The 21,058-nt window shown below is 40.0% G+C and overlaps 1 protein-coding gene across 4 annotated transcripts; it reads right to left on the reverse strand.

Annotated features, from left to right (window-relative positions):
* Positions 1–9,670: 9,670 nt before the first annotated feature.
* NPY5R (neuropeptide Y receptor Y5) lies at positions 9,671–20,848 on the reverse strand. Of its 4 annotated transcripts, none has more exons than XM_027543684.1 (3): positions 20,508–20,596; positions 17,579–17,648; positions 9,671–11,338 (listed from the first exon to the last, which is right to left on the reverse strand). In XM_027543684.1, the coding sequence occupies exon 3, from the start codon at positions 11,327–11,329 to the stop codon at positions 9,989–9,991; it is 1,341 nt and encodes a 446-aa protein (XP_027399485.1). In that variant the 5' UTR covers positions 11,330–11,338; positions 17,579–17,648; positions 20,508–20,596; the 3' UTR covers positions 9,671–9,988. The 4 variants fall into 4 exon arrangements, with proteins under 4 accessions (XP_027399485.1, XP_027399486.1, XP_027399487.1 ...); XM_027543685.1 differs by lacking the exon at positions 20,508–20,596 and adding an exon at positions 20,052–20,474; XM_027543686.1 differs by lacking the exon at positions 17,579–17,648 and having other exon boundaries at positions 20,508–20,848.
* Positions 20,849–21,058: the final 210 nt, after the last annotated feature.

Here is a 21,058-nt window from a genome sequence, read left to right on the forward strand (position 1 = left end):
TGAGAAACTGTACCTTTGGTTATCAAAATAATACATAAAAAAGAGTACCTTTTCATTAATCTATTTAACTAATACATGTAAAAGAAATGATAAAACTAAAATATCACCATTGTATAGCCCTTTAGATCCCTTTATGTAGTCGCTTCAGTCATGTCTGACTCTTTGCAAACCCACAGACTGTACCCACCAGGCTCCTCTGTCCATGGGATTCTCCAGACAAGAATACTGGAGTGGGTTTCCATGCCCTCCTCCAGAGAATCTTCCCAATCCAGGGATGAAACTCTCATTTCTTGGGTTGCCTGCACTGCAGGGTGGATTCTTTACCACTGAGCCACCAGGAAGCCTTATATCCCTTTAAAGTATCTATCTATCTATATATATGTATATAGTCAACATATACTATACTTTACAGTATATAATATATACATATGTGGGTGTACTGTATATATACATGTATATACTGTAATATATATACATATACACATATATGGTGTTAAGAATATATGTGTTATATAAGTGATCTTAGGAAAAATGAATGCTTAATGTCCTCTCTACACATACACCCATACCTGCCCCACACACACATATTTAATGCCAATATAGGTATATGCACACATATATACGCTTTATGCATCTCTCTCTCTCTGTATATACATATATACACATTTGACCCTTGAACAACATGGGGGTTAGGGGTGCCAATACCCACGTAGTCAAAAGTCTGCATGTAAATTTGGCTTCCCCAAACTTAACTATTAATAGGCTACTGTTGACTAGAAGTCTTACTGATAACATAACACATAATTTTGAATGTTAGATATATACTGTATTCTTATAATAAAGTAATCTACAGAAAAGAAAATGTTATTAAGAAAATCATAAGGAAGAGAAAATACATCTACAGTACTGTATTGTGTTTATTGACACCATAAGTTTACATTGTCTGTTTACAAGATGAATTATCTGTCAATATTTTCTTGTATGATACAAAACACTGTAGATATTATATGTATGAGTAACAGTAGACATCAAGAATGCTTGGGGCTAGTGCACTGGGATGACCCAGAGGGATGGTATGGGGAGGGAGGAGGGAGGAGGGTTCAGGATGGGGAACACATGTATACCTGTGGTGGATTCATTTTGATATTTGGCAAAACTAATACAATTATGTAAAGTTTAAAAATAAAATTAAAGTTAAAAAAAATGAAAAGATGATGTGAAAAGAAATTCCTATGTATTTATAAGTATGAAGATTTATGTATTGATAATGAGGTAGCAGCAATATGATTGTTTTGAGGTGACCTAATGTAATGTAGGAAGCAACAGTTAGAACTGGACATGGAACAACAGACTGGTTCCAGATAGGAAAAGGAGTACGTCAAGTCTGTATATTGTTACCCTGCTTATTTAACTTATATTCAGAGTACATCATGAGAAACGCTGGGCTGGAAGAAGCACAAGCTGGAATCAAGATTGCCGGGAGAAATATCAATAACCTCAGATATGCAGATGACACCACCCTTATGGCAGAAAGTGAAGAGGAACTCAAAAGCCTCTTGATGAAAGTGAAAGTGGAGAGTGAAAAAGTTGGCTTAAAGCTCAACATTCAGAAAACGAAGATCATGGCATCCGGTCCCATTACTTCATGGGAAATAGATGGGGAAACGGTGGAAACAGTGTCAGACTTTATTTTCTTGGGCTCCAAAATCACTGCAGATGGTGACTGCAGCCATGAAATTAAAAGACGCTTACTCTTTGGAAGGACAGTTATGACCACCCTAGATAGCATGTTCAAAAGCAGAGACATTACTTTGCCAACAAAGGTCCATCTAGTCAAGGCTATGGTTTTTCCTGTGGTCATGTATGGATGTGAGAGTTGGACTGTAAAGAAAGTTGAGCACCGAAGAACTGATGCTTTTGAATTGTGGTGTTGGAGAAGACTCTTGAGAGTCCCTTGGACTGCAAGGAGATCCAACCAGTCCATTCTGAAGGAGATCAGCCCAGGATTTCTTTGGAAGGAATGATGCTAAACCTGAAACTCCAGTACTATGGCCACCTCATGTGAAGAATTGACTCATTGGAAAAGACTCTGATGCTGGGAGAGATTGGGGGCAGGAGGAGAAGGGGACGACAGAGGATGAGATGGCTGGATGGCATCACTGACTCGATGGACGTGAGTCTGAGTGAACTCCGGGAGTTGGTGATGGACAGGGAGGCCTGGCGTGCTGCGATTCATGGGGTCACAAAGAGTCGGACACGACTGAGTGACTGAACTGAACTGAACTGAACTGAATATAATCAATACAATCGCTTCACAGTAGCCATCAGGGAAGACTACACACTAATGAATAAAACAGAATTTTATAGCATACAATGTTATTAATATTCATTACAGCTTTTAAAAGCCTCATCTATGATGACAGTCTGAGATGCAAACTTTCCAAATATGAAAGAGAGGCATATTGTATAGTAATGTAATTCTTTGAAAGCAAAGTTCCACATTATTAATCTTATATTAAATGTCACTCACCTTATGCTCATATAAGGTTAGGTTATACGCTTAGTATCTCTTGCACATGATGTTCTACATGATACTTAGGCTATGATGATAATGATGACAGAAATGTCTCTTGCAGTTCTTGCTGTACAGCTATTAGATTTTCACACGAAGGCACTCACACGCACAAAAGAGGCATGAAGAATATTTACTAATCAGTAAACGGTAGTGGATCGCCATAAAGGTCTTCATCCTCTTCATCTTGAGCAAGCTGAGGAGGAAGAGGAAGGGGAACTATTGGTCTTGCTGTCTCAGGGGTGGCAGAGGATATAGAAGGGAATGCAGACGTAACTTTGCAGAAATACATTGTAATCTATGTCTGATTTTTGCTTTTGTCATTTCTCTAAATATATTTTTGTATTACTGTTCATCATGTTTGTTACACCAATTGTCTTGCTGTGCATACTGTTCGTTGAATCCAGGGTAGGCAAGGGGTGAGTTAAGAGGCTGGAAGGAGACTCGAGGAGCTGTAGGAACTGCAGACACGTTTATTGTCTTCTGGTTGACACAGAAGCTGAGGCAGCAGATATACCACAACACAGCATAGCTACACACAACCTCTCTTCTGGCTGTCGCCGTAGCTGTAGCAATAGACACGCTGTATTATCTCCTCCCTGGGCTGACCCAGTGGACACAGCCCTGATACAGCAATAATGTCACCACTTTCTTAAGTGGAGCCCATATATCCATATCGCCCACAAAACCCATGACCTAGTGCATACCTCGTGACGCACAGGCTCAGTGCTATCTCAGCTGTTAGGATAAGTGATTTTAGCTGTTACATAATCATTATTTACAAAACATGAGGTGAAAGAGCCTGAATATGCCATCTTGGCTAATTTGTTCTCTCCCCACAATTTCTCTACAGACTCCAATCCTTTTGCTATTTCCTTTGTTTCATAGAAGGGTCCATGCCATAGAGGAAGTCAAAAGGAGTCTAGGATAATTGGAACCATTCTGACAGACTGTCCGATGCCAACTTGTTTCCTGGCACTGCTTCTTCCACATCCTCCTACTCCTTGTCTGGCACTGCTTTGCAAGCACTTATCTCTGTCAAGTCATCTTCTGTTAATCCTCTGGTGTAATGTCTATTAGCTCTTACCCTCGCTCTTATCATTTTTTTTTTTTTTTGCCATATTCATAAACTCTCTCATGACCTTGCTTGGCTCTATAAGAAATCCTGTAAAGTCATGTGCAATATATGGATATAGATTTCTCCAGCAAGAATTTGTTGTTTCAGACTCAAGGGTGTTCACAGTTTTTACTATAACAACAATGGCATCTTCCATGGTGTAATCCTTCTTAGACTTCCACAATCTTCTATCAGTGTTCTCTTCTATAGTACTGAAAATCCTTTCCATAGATATTATATCTATGGAAAGTCCTTTCCATAGATATCATAATAACCTTTAGAGGTCATTGTCACCCTCTGATCTAGGGCCTGAGCAAAGATACTGTGCTTAAGGGCAAGTGGACAGCTTCAGTGCCTTCACTCTTGAACTCATGCAGTTTTGGGTGGCCAGAGATGTTGCCCAATATCAAAAGAACTTTAAAAATCAGTCCCTTTTGCTCAAGAGATATTTTCTGACTTTAGAGACAAAGCATCAATGGAACTACTTCAAAAAAAAAAGTGTTCTCATTGTCCTGGCCTTCTTGTTGTCCAGCCTGAAGACTGCTGGCTAATGTTTATCATCTCCCTTCAAGGCTCAAGGATTAGCAGCTTTATAAATAAGTGCTGAACTGATCATAAATCTGACTTCGTTTGCACAAAACAGTAGAGTAAGCTTACACTTTCCTGCCTCAAACCCTTCTCTCCTCTCTTGCTTATTAATGAATATCTTTTATGGCAATTTTTCCAGAAAAGGACAATTTTATCTGCATTAAAAACCTGTTCAGGCAGATACTCTTTCTTCTCAAATGTCTTAATGTTATTTTGGAACTCATCAGCTGACTCTTGGTGTGCAGAAGTTTCTTCTGTTCAGTTCACCACTCAGTCATGTCTGACTCTTTGCGACTCCATGGACCGCAGCACGCCAGGCCTCCCTGTCCATCACCAGCTCCCGGAGCTTGCTCAAACTCATGTCCATCTAGGTGGTGATGCCATCCAACCATCTCATCCTCTGTTGTCCCCTTCTCCTCCCGCCATCCATCTTTCCCAGCATCAGAGTCTTTTCCAATGAGTCAGTTCTTCACATCAGGTGGCCAAATATTGGAGTTTCAGCTTCAATTGGGATCTTGCTCCTGTTATCTTGATATTTTAAAAGGCAAACTTCTTTTCTAAAATTATCAAACCATCCTTTACTGGCATTAAATTATCCAGCTTTGGATTGTTCATCTTTCTTTAGTTGTCATATAACAGCCTCATGTTAGTCTAGAGGTGTGAATTTCTTATAGCAATCCTGTACCCACAAAAAAAGCTAATTTCATGGCTGTGGTCACTGTCTGTAGTGATTCTGGAGCCCAAGAAAATAAAACCTGTCACTGCTTCCACTTTTTTCCTATTTGTCATGAAGTGATGGGACCTGATGCCATGACCTTAGTCCTGTGATGTAGTCCACCGGCAAGGACCGTCAAAGAATGCTGACTAACAGTCAGAAGTGGGAAGAGACAAGGAGAATTCACAACTTTCACTGCAACAGACACATTGATTTCACATTTTTAGTTTCAGAACTGTTATACAATAAGTTTCTGCTGTTTTAGGCCACCCATCTTGTGGTACTTTATTGATACACACTAGGAAATGAATATATCTATCTATATATTATATCATTACTATATAACTCACCTTTTACAGTTCATATTGCTTACTAATGATATATATCAATCCACTGGTTCTCCCTCCCTCCTCACCAGAAGGCAAGCATCAGACCAGAAGGTATGTTTCTCATTGCTGTATCCCAAATACCTAGAAGAGGTCTTGGTAGACAGCAGGCATTCAATACATATCTGAATAGAATCATCCTCATATATGTTTCTTCATCATTTAGCCATTTTAGATGCTCTTTGTACATATCCCTTTGGGCTTTTGCTCTTTGGGTTTCCCTGGTGGCTCAGATGGTAAAGGGTCTGCCTGCAATGCAGGAAACCTGGGTTCAATCCCTGGGTTGTGAAGATCCACTGGAAAAGGAAATGGCAGCCCACTCCAGTATTCTTGCCTGGAAAATTCCTTGGATGAAGGAGCCTGGTAGGTTACAGTCCATGGTATCACAAAAAGTTGCACATGACTGAACAACTTCACTTGTGCATTCCCCAGCTTTTTTTTCCCCCACTTAGTGCTTGTTTATCCATAATAATGGGCAACATGCCTAGCAGGAAAATTTAAATAATGATTAAAATTTAATTTACCATCTTTTTTTAATTGAATTCTTTAAAATTATTGTTAAAATTTAGTGAGGTTGACGGTTTCTAATTTCATCTCCATTTATTTTAGCTATGCTTTCTTTGTGGAGGTGTTATAAAAGAGGCAATCAAGTCAAACACCAGGAGAGAAAAGGAAAAAAAAGAGCAACTCAATTCTTGAGCAACTGAGAGTAGACAGAACATAAATTGTTTAACTCACTAAGCAAGTCTCCATGGAGGAAATTATTATGCATCAGATCAGATCAGATCAGATCAGTCGCTCAGTCGTGTCCGACTCTTTGCAACCCCATGAATTGCAGCACGCCAGGCCTCACTGTCCATCACCAACTCCTGGAGTTCACTCAGACTCATGTCCATCGAGTCAGTGATGCCATCCAGCCATCTCATCCTCTGTCGTCCCCTTCTCTTCCTGCCCCCAATCCCTCCCAGCATCAGAGTCTTTCCCAATGAGTCAACTCTTCGCATGAGGTGGCCAAAGTACTGGAGTTTCAGCTTCAGCATCATTCCTTCCAAAGAAATCCCAGGGCTGATCTCCTTCAGAATGGACTGGTTGGATCTCCTTGCAGTCCAAGGGACTCTCAAGAGTCTTCTCCAACACCACAGTTCAAAAGCATCAATTCATCAGCGCTCAGCCTTCTTCACAGTCCAACTCTCACATCCATACATGACTACTGGAAAAACCATAGCCTTGACTAGACGGACCTTTGTTTGCAAAGTAATGTCTCTGCTTTTGAATATGCTATCTAGGTTGGTCATAACTTTTCTTCCAAGGAGTAAGCATCTTAATTTCATGGCTGCAGTCACCATCTGCAGTGATTTTGGAGCCCCAAAAGTAAAGTCTGACACTGTTTCCACTGTTTCCCCATCTATTTCCCATGAAGTGATGGGACCGGATGCCATGATCTTCGTTTTCTGAATGTTAAGCTTTAAGCCAACTTTTTCACTCTCCTCTTTCACTTTCATCACTAGGCTTTTTTAGTTCCTCTTCACTTTCTGCCATAAGGGTGGTGTCATCTGCATATCTGAGGTTATTGATATTTCTCCCGGCAATCTTGATTCCAGCTTGTGCTTCTTCCAGCCCAGCGTTTCTCACATGCCATAGAGCAGCGAAAAATGAAGATGTTATTAGCAAGGGACATTCTCAGTAGGCAGAAAGAAGCAGAAGACCATAAAGTAAGAAGAAGAAGGAAAGAGAAAAGAAAAGTGAACCAAAATTTTTTCTGCTATCATGTCAAAATTTAGGACACTCATAACCCCAGACAGATTAGAGGGAAGCTAAAAAGCAGAGAGGCTTCTACCTAGTTTTGTGTTAGAAAATCTAGAAACTGAAAAGCAGATGTGTTTTGTCACAACATGAGGTGACATAACAGTATGGATAGGGTGGCTTGTAGTGATTGGCAGAGAATGCCCTGGGAACCCCAAGCTGCCTCATTTCTACGTAAGTACATTCAGCATCATAGTAATCCAAGTCTATGCCCCAACCACTAATGCTGAAGAAGCTGAAGTAGGATGGTTCTGTGAAGACCAAAATTCCATCTGGAACTAACACCAAAAATAGGTGTCCTTTTCATTATAGAGGACTGGTGCAAAAGGAGGAAGTCAAAAAGTACCTGGAGGAACAGGAAGGTTTGGCCTTGTAGAACAAAATGAAGCAGGGCAAAGGCTAACAGTTTTGCCAAGAGAGTTCTCTGATCATAATATCCATCCTCTTCCAACAACACAAGACATAGCTCTACACATGGACATCACCAGAGGTCAATATTGAAATCAGATTGAATATATTCTTTGCAGCTGAAGATGCGGAAGTTCTACACAGTCAGGAAGAACAAGACTTGGAGGTAACTGTGGCTCAGATCATGAACTCCTCATTGCAAAATTCAGATTTAAATTGAAGAATGTAGGCAAAACCACTAGGAAGCATTACTACAAACAAGGGTAGTGGAGGTAATGGAATTCCAGCTGAGTTATTTAAAATCCTAAACAGTAATGCTGTTGAAATGCTGCACTCAATATGCCAGCAAATTTGGAAAAACTCAGCAGTGGCCACAGGACTACAAAAGGTCAGTTTTCATTCCAATCCAAAGAAGGGCAATACTAAAGAATGATCAAACTACAGCACAATTGTGCTCATTTCACATGCTAGCAAGGTAATCCTTCAAGCTATGCTATAACAGTACATGAACTGAGAACTTCCAGATATACAAATTAGACTTAGTAAAGGCATAGAAGCCAGAAATCAAATTGACAACATCTGCTGGATCACAGAAAAAGCAAGATAAATCCAAATAAACATTCTCTTTTGCTTCACTGACTGTGTTAAAGCCTTTGACTGTGTGGATCACCACTGTGGAAAATTCTTAAAGAGATGAGAATGTCAGACCACCTTACCTGCCTCCTGAGAAACCTGTATGCAAGTCAAAAAGCAACAGTTAGAAATATCAATAACCTCAGATAAGCAGATGATACCACCCTAGTGGCAGAAAGTGAAGAGGAACACTGAGCTTCCTGATGGTGAAAGAGAAAAGTGAAAAAGCTGACTTAAAACCCAACATTCAAAAAAATACGATCATGGCATCAGTCCCATCACTTCATGGCAAATAGATGGGGAAACAATTCAAACAGTGTCAGACTTTATTTTCTTGGGCTCCAAAATCACAGCAGATGGTGACTGCAGCCCTAAAATTGAAAGATGCTTGCTCTTTGGAAGAAAAGCTATGACAAACCTAGACAGGGTATTAAAAAGCACAGACATTACTTTGCCGAAAAAAGTCCATATAGTCAAAGCTATGGTTTTTGTACAAATCATAAATAGATGTGAGAGTTGACCCATACAGAAGGCTGAGTGCCAAAGAATTGATGCTTTCAAACTGTGATGCTGGAGAAGCTTCTTGAGAGTCCCTTGGACAGCAGGAGCTCTAACCAGTCAACCCTAAAGGAAATCAATCCTGAATATTCATTGGAAGGACAGATGCTGAAGCTGAACCATCAGTACTTTGGACAACTGATACAAAGAGCTGACTCACTGGAAAAGCAAAACACAACTTTTTCCCTGATGCTGGGAAAGATTGAGGGCAGATGGAGAAGGGGTCAACAGAGGATAAGATGGTTGGATGGTATCATCAACTCAATGGACATGAGTTTGAGCAAACCCCAGGAGGCAGTTAAAGACAGGTAAGCCTGGCATGCAGCAGTCTATGGGGTTGCAGAGCTGGACACGACTTGGCAACTGAACAACAACTAGGATAGTGATAATAAATTGATAACTTGAGCAATCATCAATGATAGGAAATAAATATTTTCCTGTGGAGGTTCCAAAACTGTACCCACTGTTGGCAATTAAATTTATGACTTAGGCCTGTATCCAAGGGGGAATTTCCTAGTGACTTAGCGATAAAGAATCCACCTTCCAATGTAGGAGATGGGTTCCATTCATGGGTCAGGAAGATTCCCTGGAGAATGAAATAGCAACCCATCCAGTATTCTTGTGTGGGAAATCCCATGGACAGAGGAACATGCAGTCTCAAAGAGTCAGACATGACTTAGTGACTAAACAAGAACAACAACATATATCTGTCATTTAGTTATGGTTTTCTGGGCATACTGAAACTTTTCTGTATTTTTAGAAGTAAAATATTAAGAAATCTGTGAAGTAAAAATGAAGACTAATAGATAGTCCTCATATTTGAAATTAAATATCTTAGGAAAAATAAGATTTTTTTTTTTACTTAAAATTTTGAACAAAAAATACTGAGATGGTTAAATAAAATTTTTATTTTAAGCAAGAACTTACAATTCATTGATTTACAGACAAGCTGAAATGGAAGGTAATATAACTACTCTTTAAAATGAAATTACAGACTGGATTGACAATGACTTTATACAACTAAATGAATTTATCTTACATAACACATTAAAATTATCTTCTATATATTATGAACTGACATCCAAATCCACAGCTCTTAAACATAAATTCCACATGTTAACAAAATTTGTTGATTATAAATACATAGTTACTATGAATACATTTTAGGTGATTACCACACTTTTTTTCTCCTTAGTAAACACTGAGAATTATGACATATGCAGACAGTGTATAAGAGACCTTAAGTCAGCTTTGATTCCATTATTAAGAAATCCATACAGAATTGGATTAAGACAACAGGACATCATGCCTAGCAAGTGACATATGCAATATACCAACTTGAAATGTCTGTTTGAGATCAGGTTATCATTAAAATCAGTTACCACGTGGAAAAGGTGTAGAGGCATCCAGCTCACCGCAAACACTAGTATCAAGATAGTCAGTCTGTAGAAAACACTTCGAGATCTCTTTTTAATTCTCATGATAGACTGGTTTACTCTCATCTCATGAACATCTGAGTTTTCTTCTGGTTTCACCTCGAAGCAGGTGGGCACCCCTGGTATGAACTTACTGGATGAAGGGAGCGGACTCTTCCTGGAGCCCGCGTGCTCCGGAAGCCTTCCGGGGCGGTTCTCCAGTGGCGGCCTGGCTGGGGCTGGCAGCACACAGGCTGTCTTCTTGCTGTACCTCCTTCTGTGCTTCCTGATGAATGAGTAGCTCCACTTCTGGCTGCTGGGGAGCTTCACTTGGGGCCCACTCTTTTGGGAAGGATGGAGAGTTAAGTTGATCATCTCTTTTTCTTCCAGTTGGTTTTCTTTGTTGGACAATCCACAGCTTATACTCCTGCAGACACTAGTATGACTTACAGTTAGACAAACTAAGGGCAGAATATACTGAACAAGCAATAAAGAGATAGTGAAAGCAATTCGGTATGCATCAGATGGCCATGACTCGACACATAGATACCTGTTGCTCAGCAATGCCGAGCCAAAGGTCTCCTGAAGTTCCACAAGGCTGTGAAACACTGGGAGAGGAGAACACATTGCAAAACCCAGTGTCCAGACAGTGGCGATCAGGAAATAGCCATGGTTAGCTGTTAAATGATTGGATACAGGGTGTTTTATCATATGATACCTGACAATGGCGATGGATATTAAAATTAAAGTGGAAACCAGAACTGTCACACATTGAAGGAAAGGCATAATGTGACACATGACCCTGCCAAACATCCACTGATCCAGCAAGACCGAGGTCAGTGTGAAAGGTGAGCAAAACAGCACAACCAAGATATCAGAGAAGGCCAAGTTCCCTATGAGGAAGTTGACTGTAGTCTTCTGATTTCGCTTCCTCATGAGAGCCATCAAAATAAGTAGATTCCCCATAAAACCAAGAAGACTTACAAGTGTATAGAGTCCAATCAAAAAATACTGCAAGTCATCAACACTGCTTTTATAGTCATCCCAGACTGGGAAATCAGAGTTCCGAAGAGCAGCAGTATTGTTCTCGCCAGCAGATGTTTTGTTATAATAATCCTTGAGCTCTGAATCCATATTGTACTCCTGCTTGGAATAGAAAGACACTAGTTAGGAACTAAAAAAAAAAAAAATCATGACAACTATAAAGTAATCCATTGAGAAGGAAGCAAAATTTTACCATTTTCTCCTGTTACCTTATTAATTTACTAAGAAAGTTTAGTGAAGTCTTTACCTGGCACCAAGTACAGTGCAAATATCAGCCATAACAATTATAGTAAGTTTAAATCTATCATCATTTCTATGATGCATTGATTCATGTTAAAACAGTAGACCAAAAAAAAAAGTAGGCCTTTTTTTTTCACTTATGTAGGAAAAATGTAAGGGAAGGAAAAGGAAAATGTGGATAAGAACTTCAAGATATCTAATTATAATAGCTAATTAATACTTTTTCTAGTGGAGATACATGTTGTAGTCATATCTTAGATGTTTCTTTCTATCCTACATCAATCAAGGTCAAACTTGAAAGTAACCTGCCCTAAATTATTCCTTGATCTATTTAATTGGATATGATCTCCTTTGAATCCCCACATATTTCTGTTTATAGAATCTGATACTATATGACATAATTTGCTTTGTACTGCAAGTATAATAAAAACTAGTTTATCTTATTTATGTATAACCAATGGGAAAGCAGAAACTGTCCTTTACTCACTATGATATCGACCATAAAACATGGCACAGTAACTTCATCATGGTACTGTTAAGTAAATATATGTGGGAAAATAAATTCAAACCAGAGTCTAATATCCCAAATTTACCAAGTTCATAAAATCTTCAGATTTGAGCTTCTCAAGTGTAGATACACTATCATAGGACCTACATGTACAGAGTAGTCACTCAGTAAATGTTTACGTGAACACAATCTTGACAGCAAAATCATCCTGTGATCAAGTCTCAGTTCTCTGAGACCTGAAGATTATCATGAATTAAACCACTGACCAGCTAGCTGCTGGTTTATTTAAAAACAAAATTTACTTGTTTATTTTTTAATTTAAAGATTGAAAATATATTTCAGCCTTAAAAAGATTGAATAAATTCATTTTGTTTAAGGAAGATATTATAGCATAAAGAAGTGATACTAATATGCTGCTGCTGCTAAGTCGCATCAGTCGTGTCCGACTCTGTGCGACCCCATAGACGGCAGCCCAACAGGCTCCTCTGTCCCTGGGATTCTCCAGACAAGAAAACTGGGTGGTTTGCCATTTCCTTCTCCAATGCATGAAAGTGAAAAGTGAAAGTGAAGTCGCTCAGTCGTGTCTGACTCTTAGCAACCCCATGGACTGCAGCCTACCAGGCTCCTCTGTCCATGGGATTCTCCAGGCAAGAGTACTGGAATGGAGTGCCATTGCCTTCTCCGGATACTAATATAACATACCACAAATTTTGTCACCTCAAGGATATTAATAATATTAATACCACAATGATATTACTTATTTACTGTTATATATTACAGATTTGACATTATTGTCTAATGAAGTACACAATTGCCTATAATATATCAAGAAGAGGCAAAAGGAAAACCTTCTCCCCTTTAAAAAAGCAAGCACTTCCCATTTTTTTCTAAACAAGAATATCCTATAGAATACTCAGGATAGCAACAGCTAGTTAATTCTGATGAGTATACCTTGTAACAGATATCCTGATATAGATAGATAGACAGAAATATATATATGGATATATATGGAGATACATATATTTTAGGTACATATATCTTTAAAAAATCACTGTAAGTTTATCAATCTATTTCTAGATCTATAGTTGGGTAATTATGTTTAAAACTATAAAAATACATATATATTTAAATTAATAGTAAATAATTATCTTCTATTTATAAGGGATATATAGATCCTGGGCCAATAAATTTCCAAAGGGCAAATCTTATTGTGCACATACCTTTGTCATAAATAACTTTTCAAGTATACATACAGCAATTTTCAAATAGCATGATATAAGCATTGTTGTACTATGAGAAATTCAAAAGTTTTTTTCACAACTTCTATAACAGATCCTACATTATTAAATTTCTGAAGGCCAATTGCATTCCTTTAAAGTGAGACATCACTCAGTCATGTCCGACTCTTTGTCCATGGAATTCTCCAGGCCAGAATACTGGAGTGGGTTGTCTTCCCTTCTCCAGGGATCTTCCCAACCCAGGGATCAAACCCAGGTCTCCCACATTGCAGGCAGATCCTTTACCAGCCGAGCCACCAGGGAAGCCCCTTTTAAAGATAAATGAATTCAAAAGTTCAGGATCTTATTCATTTATTCTTAGGTGTTAATCAATAATTTACTCTGATATTGTCTCAAGTTGAAAAAGATTTCTGGTAGGTACGATAGTGACTCACCAGGCTTACTAAATCATCCCACTCATCATATTCCCAGTCAATGGGCTTCCTGCCGCTCCCCTGGACAGTTCCATGAGCTTCTAATCAGAGCAACCTCGATTGGCCTTCCTGCCTCATTTCCTGAGCTCCAGTGACCCCCTGGCTCCATCTGGCTTCTTCCCTATCCTATTTACACTCACAGTCTGTAAGGCTGCTTGTTACTATGATTCCTTTATACTCAGCTGTTCTTCTCTGGATTCACTTTTTGCAAACAGTCCTCTTTAGTTGTACATCAGTAGCTACTGATTGTCCCCCCTGCAACCAAGGCAAGGACAGAAGAGAAACTGGACAGTATACTCTATAATGGCTTTGTGTTTTCTGGGGACATGTAATTGTAGGGTAAAACATCTCGAGAGTAAAAATTACTGTCCCAAATTTTTAGTAAGAGAAGAAGCAGCACTATTGGTGATGACAGAAGAATGTGGCATGAGTCTAAAATTCAGGGTGCCTCCAGTGCATGGTCAGTTCTCTCTGTGACACTCTGATGGAGAAAAGGGAAAATGTCTCAATTATTTTCATGATTTTAATGATGCTTAATAGAGTATGTTGTACATAGTAGATGCTAAATAAATATGTTACTTAATCAATTTACAAAAGTAGTTTAATTTTCTCAGCTTTTAAAATAACAGAAATGAGTCATCCGGGGGACATGGACAAATTTAGCATAGAGTATGACTATATGTGTATATATGTGTGTGCATGTGTGCTTAGTCTGACTCTGCAACCCCATGGACTGTAAACCACCAGACTTCTCTGCCCATGGAATTTTCCAGGCAAGAATACTGGAGCAGGTTGCCATTTTCTCTTCCACAGAATCTTCCTGACTCAGGGATGGAACCTGGGTCTCCTGCATTGCAGGCAGATTCTTTACCATCTGAGCCATGGTTGTAGTATATGTGTATATGCAAACATACATGCATACATATATGTACATATGTATAAATGTTTTATATATACAATGTATACAATAATATATGTATATATTTATGTATTGAACATATACGGATATATTAATACATTGAACATTGAATGTCCATTTATATTCTATATTCATATATATTTAATATTCAATGTATGAATATATAGAATATTGAATATATATGCATATATGTATGTATGTATATTTACATATACACATATATTAGAACCACTGAAATTAGACAAGGTTACAAAGGGCCCCAAAATGAAATGAAGAGTACCTACATAGGCAACTGTGATAATTTACCACGTTTCAACTTTAAATTATGATCAGGCCTCATTATAAAATGAGTCCTTCACTTTATTTCACTTACAGTGTGTTTTTACAAACTGAAGGTTTGTGGCAACCCTGCACAGAGCAAGGACCTCAGCACCATTTCTCCAACAGCACATGCTTACTTTGCGTCTCGGCGCCACGTTCGGTAATTCTCTCGATAGTTTGAATTTTTCATGACTACTTGTTATGTTGATCTGTGGTCAATGATTGTTGATGTACTATTGCAATTGTTTTGGGACACTAGGAACTGTAACCATATAAGATGTGACTTAATCCACACACATTGTATCTGTTCCCCCTTCTCTCCCCCTCTCCTCAGGCCTCCCTACTCTCTGAGACACAATATTGAAATTAGGCCAGTTGTTAATTCTACAATGGCCTCTAAGCATTCAAGTGAAAAGAAGAGTTTCAGGTCTTTCACTTTAAATCAAAAGCTAGAAACAATTAAGCTTAGTAAGCAAGGCATGTCAAAAGCCCAGATAGGCTGAAACCTATGTTTCTTTTGCCAAATAGTTAGGCAACTTGTGAATGCAAAGGATTTCTTGAAGGAAATTAAAAATGCTACTACAGTTAATACATGCTGCTGCTGCTAAGTCACTTCAGTCAGTCGTGTCTGACTCTGTGTGACCCCATAGACGGCAGCCCACCAGGCTCCCCTGTCCCTGGGATTCTCCAGGCACGAAAATTAATACATGAATGATTAGTAAAGAAACTGCCTTACTATAGATACAGAGGAAGCTTTAATGGTCTGGATGAAAGATCAAACCAATGACATTCCTTTAAACCAAACCCTAATCCAGACCAAGGCTCTAACTCTCTCCAATTCTGTCAAGGCTAAGAGAGGTGAGGAAGCTGCAGAAGAGTCTAAAGCTAGCAGAGATTGGCTCATGAGGTTTAAGAAAAGAAGAAGCCTTCTCTATAACCTCAAAGTGCAAAGGGAAGCATAAAGTACTGATGTAGAAGCTGCAGCAAGTAACCCAGAAGATCTAGCTCATATAAATAATGAAGGTGGTTACACTTAACAGTTTTTCAGTGTAGACAAAATAGTCTTATATTGGAAGAAGATGCCCTCTAGGACTTCCATAGCTAGAGAGGACAAGTCAGTACCTGGCTCCAAAGCTTCAAAGGACAGGCTAACTCTCTTGTTAAGGGCTAATGCTCTAGTGACTTTAAATTGAGCCAATGCATGTTTATTATTCAGAGAATACTGGAGCCCTTAAGAATTCTGCTCAGTCTATTCTGTCAGTGCTTAATATATGGAACAACAAAACATGTCTATTGACAACACAGCCTACCAAATTTTTTACACCTGCTTTGAGATTACTGCTCAGAAAAAAAAAAAAAAAAGTTCCTATCAAAATATCACTGCACATTGACAATACAACTGGTCACCCAAAAGGCTGATGAGATGTAAGAGAATTCATGTTGTTTCCATGCCTGCTAACATGACATCCATTCTGCAGCCCACAGATCAAAGAGTAATTTCAACTTTCAAGTCTTATTAGTTAAGATAGAGAATTTTGTAAAGCTATAGCTGCCATAGATAATGATTCCTCTGATGGATTTGGGCAAAGTCAATTGAAAAACCTAGAAGGTTTCACCATTCTGGATATTGTTAAGAATATTTGTGATTCATGAGAACAGTCAACATGTCAATATGAACAGGAATTGGGAAGATCATTTCAACCATAATGATGACTGTGAGGAGTCAAGACTTCAGTGGAAGAGGTAACTGCACCTGTGGAGGAAATAGCAAGTGGAGCCTGAAGAACTAACTGAATTGTTATAATCTCATGATAAAACTTTAAGGGGTAAGGAGTTGCTTCTTATGAATGAGCAAAGAAAATGGTTTCTTAAAATGGAATCTTCTCCCAGTCAAAATGTTGTGAAGGTTGTTGAAATGCCAACAAAGGATTTAGAATATGATGCAACTTCAGTTGATAAAACAGCAGCAGGGCTTAAGAGGACTGACTCCAACTTTGAAAGGAGTTTTACTGCAGGTAAAATACTAATGAACAGCATTGTTTGCTACAGAGGAATCACTCCTAAAAGATACAATTAATGGGACAAATTTCATTGTGTCTTACTTTAAAAAACCGCCACAGCCACCCCAACCTTCTGCAACCATCACTCCCCTGATCAGTCAGCAGCCACCAACACTGAGGTAAGACCCTTTACAGCAAAAACTCTATGACTCACTGAAGGCTCAGATAGCTTTTTTTTTTTAAGCAATAATGGATTTTTAATTAAGGTATGTACATTGTTTTGGGGCTCCCCAGATGGTGCTAGTGGTAAAGACTTGCCTGCCAATGCGGGAGGAATAATAAGAGACACTGGGTTCAGAAGATCCCCTGGAGAAGGGCATGGGATTCTATCCATGGAATTCTCCATGAGGCCCTTGGGATTCTGTTCATGGGATTCTCCTTGGGGTTTGGAGAATCCCATGGACAGAGGAGCCTGGTAAGCTACAGTCCATAGGCTTGCAAAGAGTCGGACACAACTGAAGCTACCTAGCATGCATGCACACACATTGTTTTATTAGACATAATATTATTGCATGCTTAATAGACTATAGTTTAAACATAAGTTTTATATACACTGGAAAATGAAACTCATGTGACTTGCCTTGTAATGGTCTGGAACCAAGTCTGCAATATGTCTGAGGTTTGCCCCCAAATATCTTCACTGATAAAGGCTATCGCATAAGAACACAAAACCGAAAAGGTAAAAAATATTTACAACATTTTTACTTAAATGAAAAAGAAGTACATCAGGTTGTACAGTTGGTGGCTGGTACAATTCTATTATAATATATGCGCATAAATATTTGCACATAATTATATGCACATAAATAAGGAAAAAAACACTGTGTCATAAAAATGTCACCCTGAATATTCACTGGACATGACAAAACTGAAGACAACACTTCTATCCTTCTCTAAAAGACACTAATTTACACATTATTTAAAAGGGAGGCCTTTTTTGTTAATGAATAGCTAAGAGAGATCAGTTGTTCCTTTATTCATTCAACTAGCATTTATTGAACATCTAATATGCTAGGTGCTTTGCTAGGCTGTGGCAGAAGAATGATAACTGATACAGGTATGATGTGAAGAATATTCTGAGGTGTTAAGGTCTCTGATGAGTTGTTACAAACTACAATTGTCTCATACACGAAAGGCCCTCAATGTATGATGAATAAAAGAAAGAAAGGCATTTTCCTGATGTCGTTTTTTCACTACAGCTTGAATACTTGTATTTCTGGGGAATCCTATGAATGTTTATTTGTACCTACTGATAGATTATCTTTTTTCCCTTATGCTTTCTCTCACCTCACATTCCTTCATTCATTCACCATTCATTTATTCATTTTATTTTGCTGTGACTATGTAGTTAAACTTTCTGTGCTCTTCCTGTAGCTCCACTCCACCCCAAGTACACACATAACACCTAAGATCACGCTCGACACTAAAGGAACCTTTTGTAAATTTTTTCTTGGATGGATAACTTCTCACAACTAAATAATGGATATTGCAAATGAGAGAAGGGGGCAAAGAGGGAATGTTAAACTGTTCCTTTCAAAGTGTCTCCTTGTAGCCTGGGAACATTTTGCACATCAGGAAAATTCTATCTAATAAGATTCAAGTCTTCCGTTTCTTTACTTGAAAAATTTATACTATAGGAATAACTTTAAAATGAAAGGTGAAAAAACATAGAGGGTTTCTTTCCTTAAACTTACCCCCTAATTTCTCTTTCTTCCTGAAAAGCACAATAAACAAGGCTATAATAGAAGTGGAAATATCTTTAATAACGATCTGCTTTTCAACAAGTGTTGTAATGAATGTTGTACAATTTTATGCAGCATAAATATTTTACAGATAATAAAAATAATATTAAATGTGAACTTCTCTTCATCTTAGATCACTAGAGAAATTATGAAATAAAGAATGTTTTTAAAATGAAATATTATTTTAGAAGAAATCTGATATTGACTGTGTGAAAACTTTTGTGGTGCATAATTTTTGTTCACTCTTTTATACCTGGTTTTAACCCCCCTCCTCCACTCAGAATTCCCAGGCTGAAACATCAAACTTGTATCCTTAGCCTTACAAGTTAAAGAAACAAAAGTTCCTGGTCCAACTGTGGTGACGTTTTTTGAAAAAGCAGTATCTTGTAAAGACACTGTAATTTTGTTATATTGTAATTGTTTATAAAAATTGATCTATATGTGACACCAAGACATATGGAATCTTGTGAATAGACGAGTATTTCAATAGATAGTTCTTAAAAAGAATGGGAGGAGCTGCACGGAACTCAGAGGACATACAAGGACTGAGCTTATACACTTAAATAAAGTCGCTTTGCTGTGATCTTTTCCTGCCTTACGGAAATACACATCTTTCTTCTCAAAAAGGTTACTAATCACACAAAAGAATTAAATACGTGCAATTGTTTCCCCTCTAGCAATGATAAAATATCACTTGTTGCCCACTTTGCTGTGATCCTGGGACAGTGGCTATGTTTCACGTTCTCAAATATCCCCATGATCTACTTTTAAAGCCAGAATCTGGCAAAATGTGAATTGTAAAGAAATACTGTTCCGTTCAGCTGATAAACACGCAGGCACGAGCCACCCTCTCTCCCCATTTCTTACATCAGTTTCTTTTCTCTTGAGAAATCTGAAATTTAAATTTGCATTTGGGAGGCAAATTTCGCTGAGAGCGCCTTAGGAGATTTCCACAGGCTCCCAGCAAGTCTCTGGGCTTCCATCCAACAGGGTGGTTCGGTCCCTTTAAAAGATAACTGAAAGGTCCGCAAGCTCGGGGATGAATTCCCAGCCTAGGAATTCGAGGCTCTGGGACGTGTCGGGATACCTGCCCCCGGAGCGCAGACCCGGGCGCGCCGCTGCGGGGTCCCGGGCGTCAGCGAGCGGGGCTGCAGGTGCTCGGCGTCCGGGGTCCCCGCCTGGAGCACCCCCCGGCACCCCAGCTCCGAATTTGCCGGGCTTCCCCGGGCTCGCCCTCTCCGGGAGCCGCGTCCTCCCTGCACCAGTGCCAGCGGGACCTTAGACACGCTCTTCCAGCTCAGCTCTGCTCACCCACGTCCCGGCCACCGGACTCGCACAGAAGCGCCGCTGAATCCTGCCCTCTCCCTCCGCGCCCCAGAGGCGCCCGCTCTCAGCTCGGACGCTTGACTTCAAGCCCGGCCCTATGGGCACCTCGGGGCGCCTCGGCTCCCGGGATCGCGGCCGTTCCTGCTCCCGGCGGCTGCAGGGACTCGGGCCGCCAGAGTAAGGGGCCGCTCTCGCCGAGCTCCCCGGCCCTGCTCCCCGAACCTGCTCGGGGCGCCCCCTACCTTTGGATCGGCGGGGGAGAGGAGGCACCCTGTCTCCCGCCAAGGCTGTGCAGGGAGGTGGGGCTCGGGGCCGCCGTGGGCGCAGCAGCGCCGTAGCTCAGGCTCCCCTTGAACTCTTCAAGGCCCAGGTTTTCTCCTTGCTCGAAAACAGAAAAATAATAAAAACCCAAAGCAAGCAGAGCGCCGGTCTTTCTCTCACCTTCCAGAGTGAAGCGGGGAGGCGTCTGGGCGGGGGTCGCCTAACCTTCGCTGGCGCGGGGTTGCCAAGGCACCCTGCGGAGCGGGGCTGGCTTCCTCCCGGCGCGGCGCGGGCGGCGCGTGGGCGCCAGGCGGGGAGGCTGCTGCCGAACCCTGGCTTCCACGGGCTGCGCCTGGCAGCTACAGACGACGGGGAGGGAAAGAGTTGTCATAGGTTAAAAAGACCAAACAAACGAAACTTGTCCTCCGTGTCTGCTCAACGTGGTTTCCGTCCTCCAGATGTCCAAATCTGTATCCATCCTGTAGATTTGCCTTATTTTTGGTTATCAGTTGTCAGGAGCCTATGGTTTCTCTGTGTGAGAGGGTGTGTGTGGGTGTGTGTGGGTGTGGGTGGGTGGGTGGGTGTGTGAGATAGAGAGAGAGAGAGAAATTAGGGATGAACTGGTAATAAACCCCTGTGTCCCTATCCTTTGAAGTAAAAGTATTTTCTTTTAGGCTACCAGGTCTCTGAGTCTCTAAAGGCTGCTTCAGAGCTAATAATTAGGAATGTGA

Source organism: Bos indicus x Bos taurus, chromosome 6 (genome assembly GCF_003369695.1).
Source record: "Bos indicus x Bos taurus breed Angus x Brahman F1 hybrid chromosome 6, Bos_hybrid_MaternalHap_v2.0, whole genome shotgun sequence".
Classification (NCBI taxonomy): domain Eukaryota; kingdom Metazoa; phylum Chordata; class Mammalia; order Artiodactyla; family Bovidae; genus Bos; species Bos indicus x Bos taurus.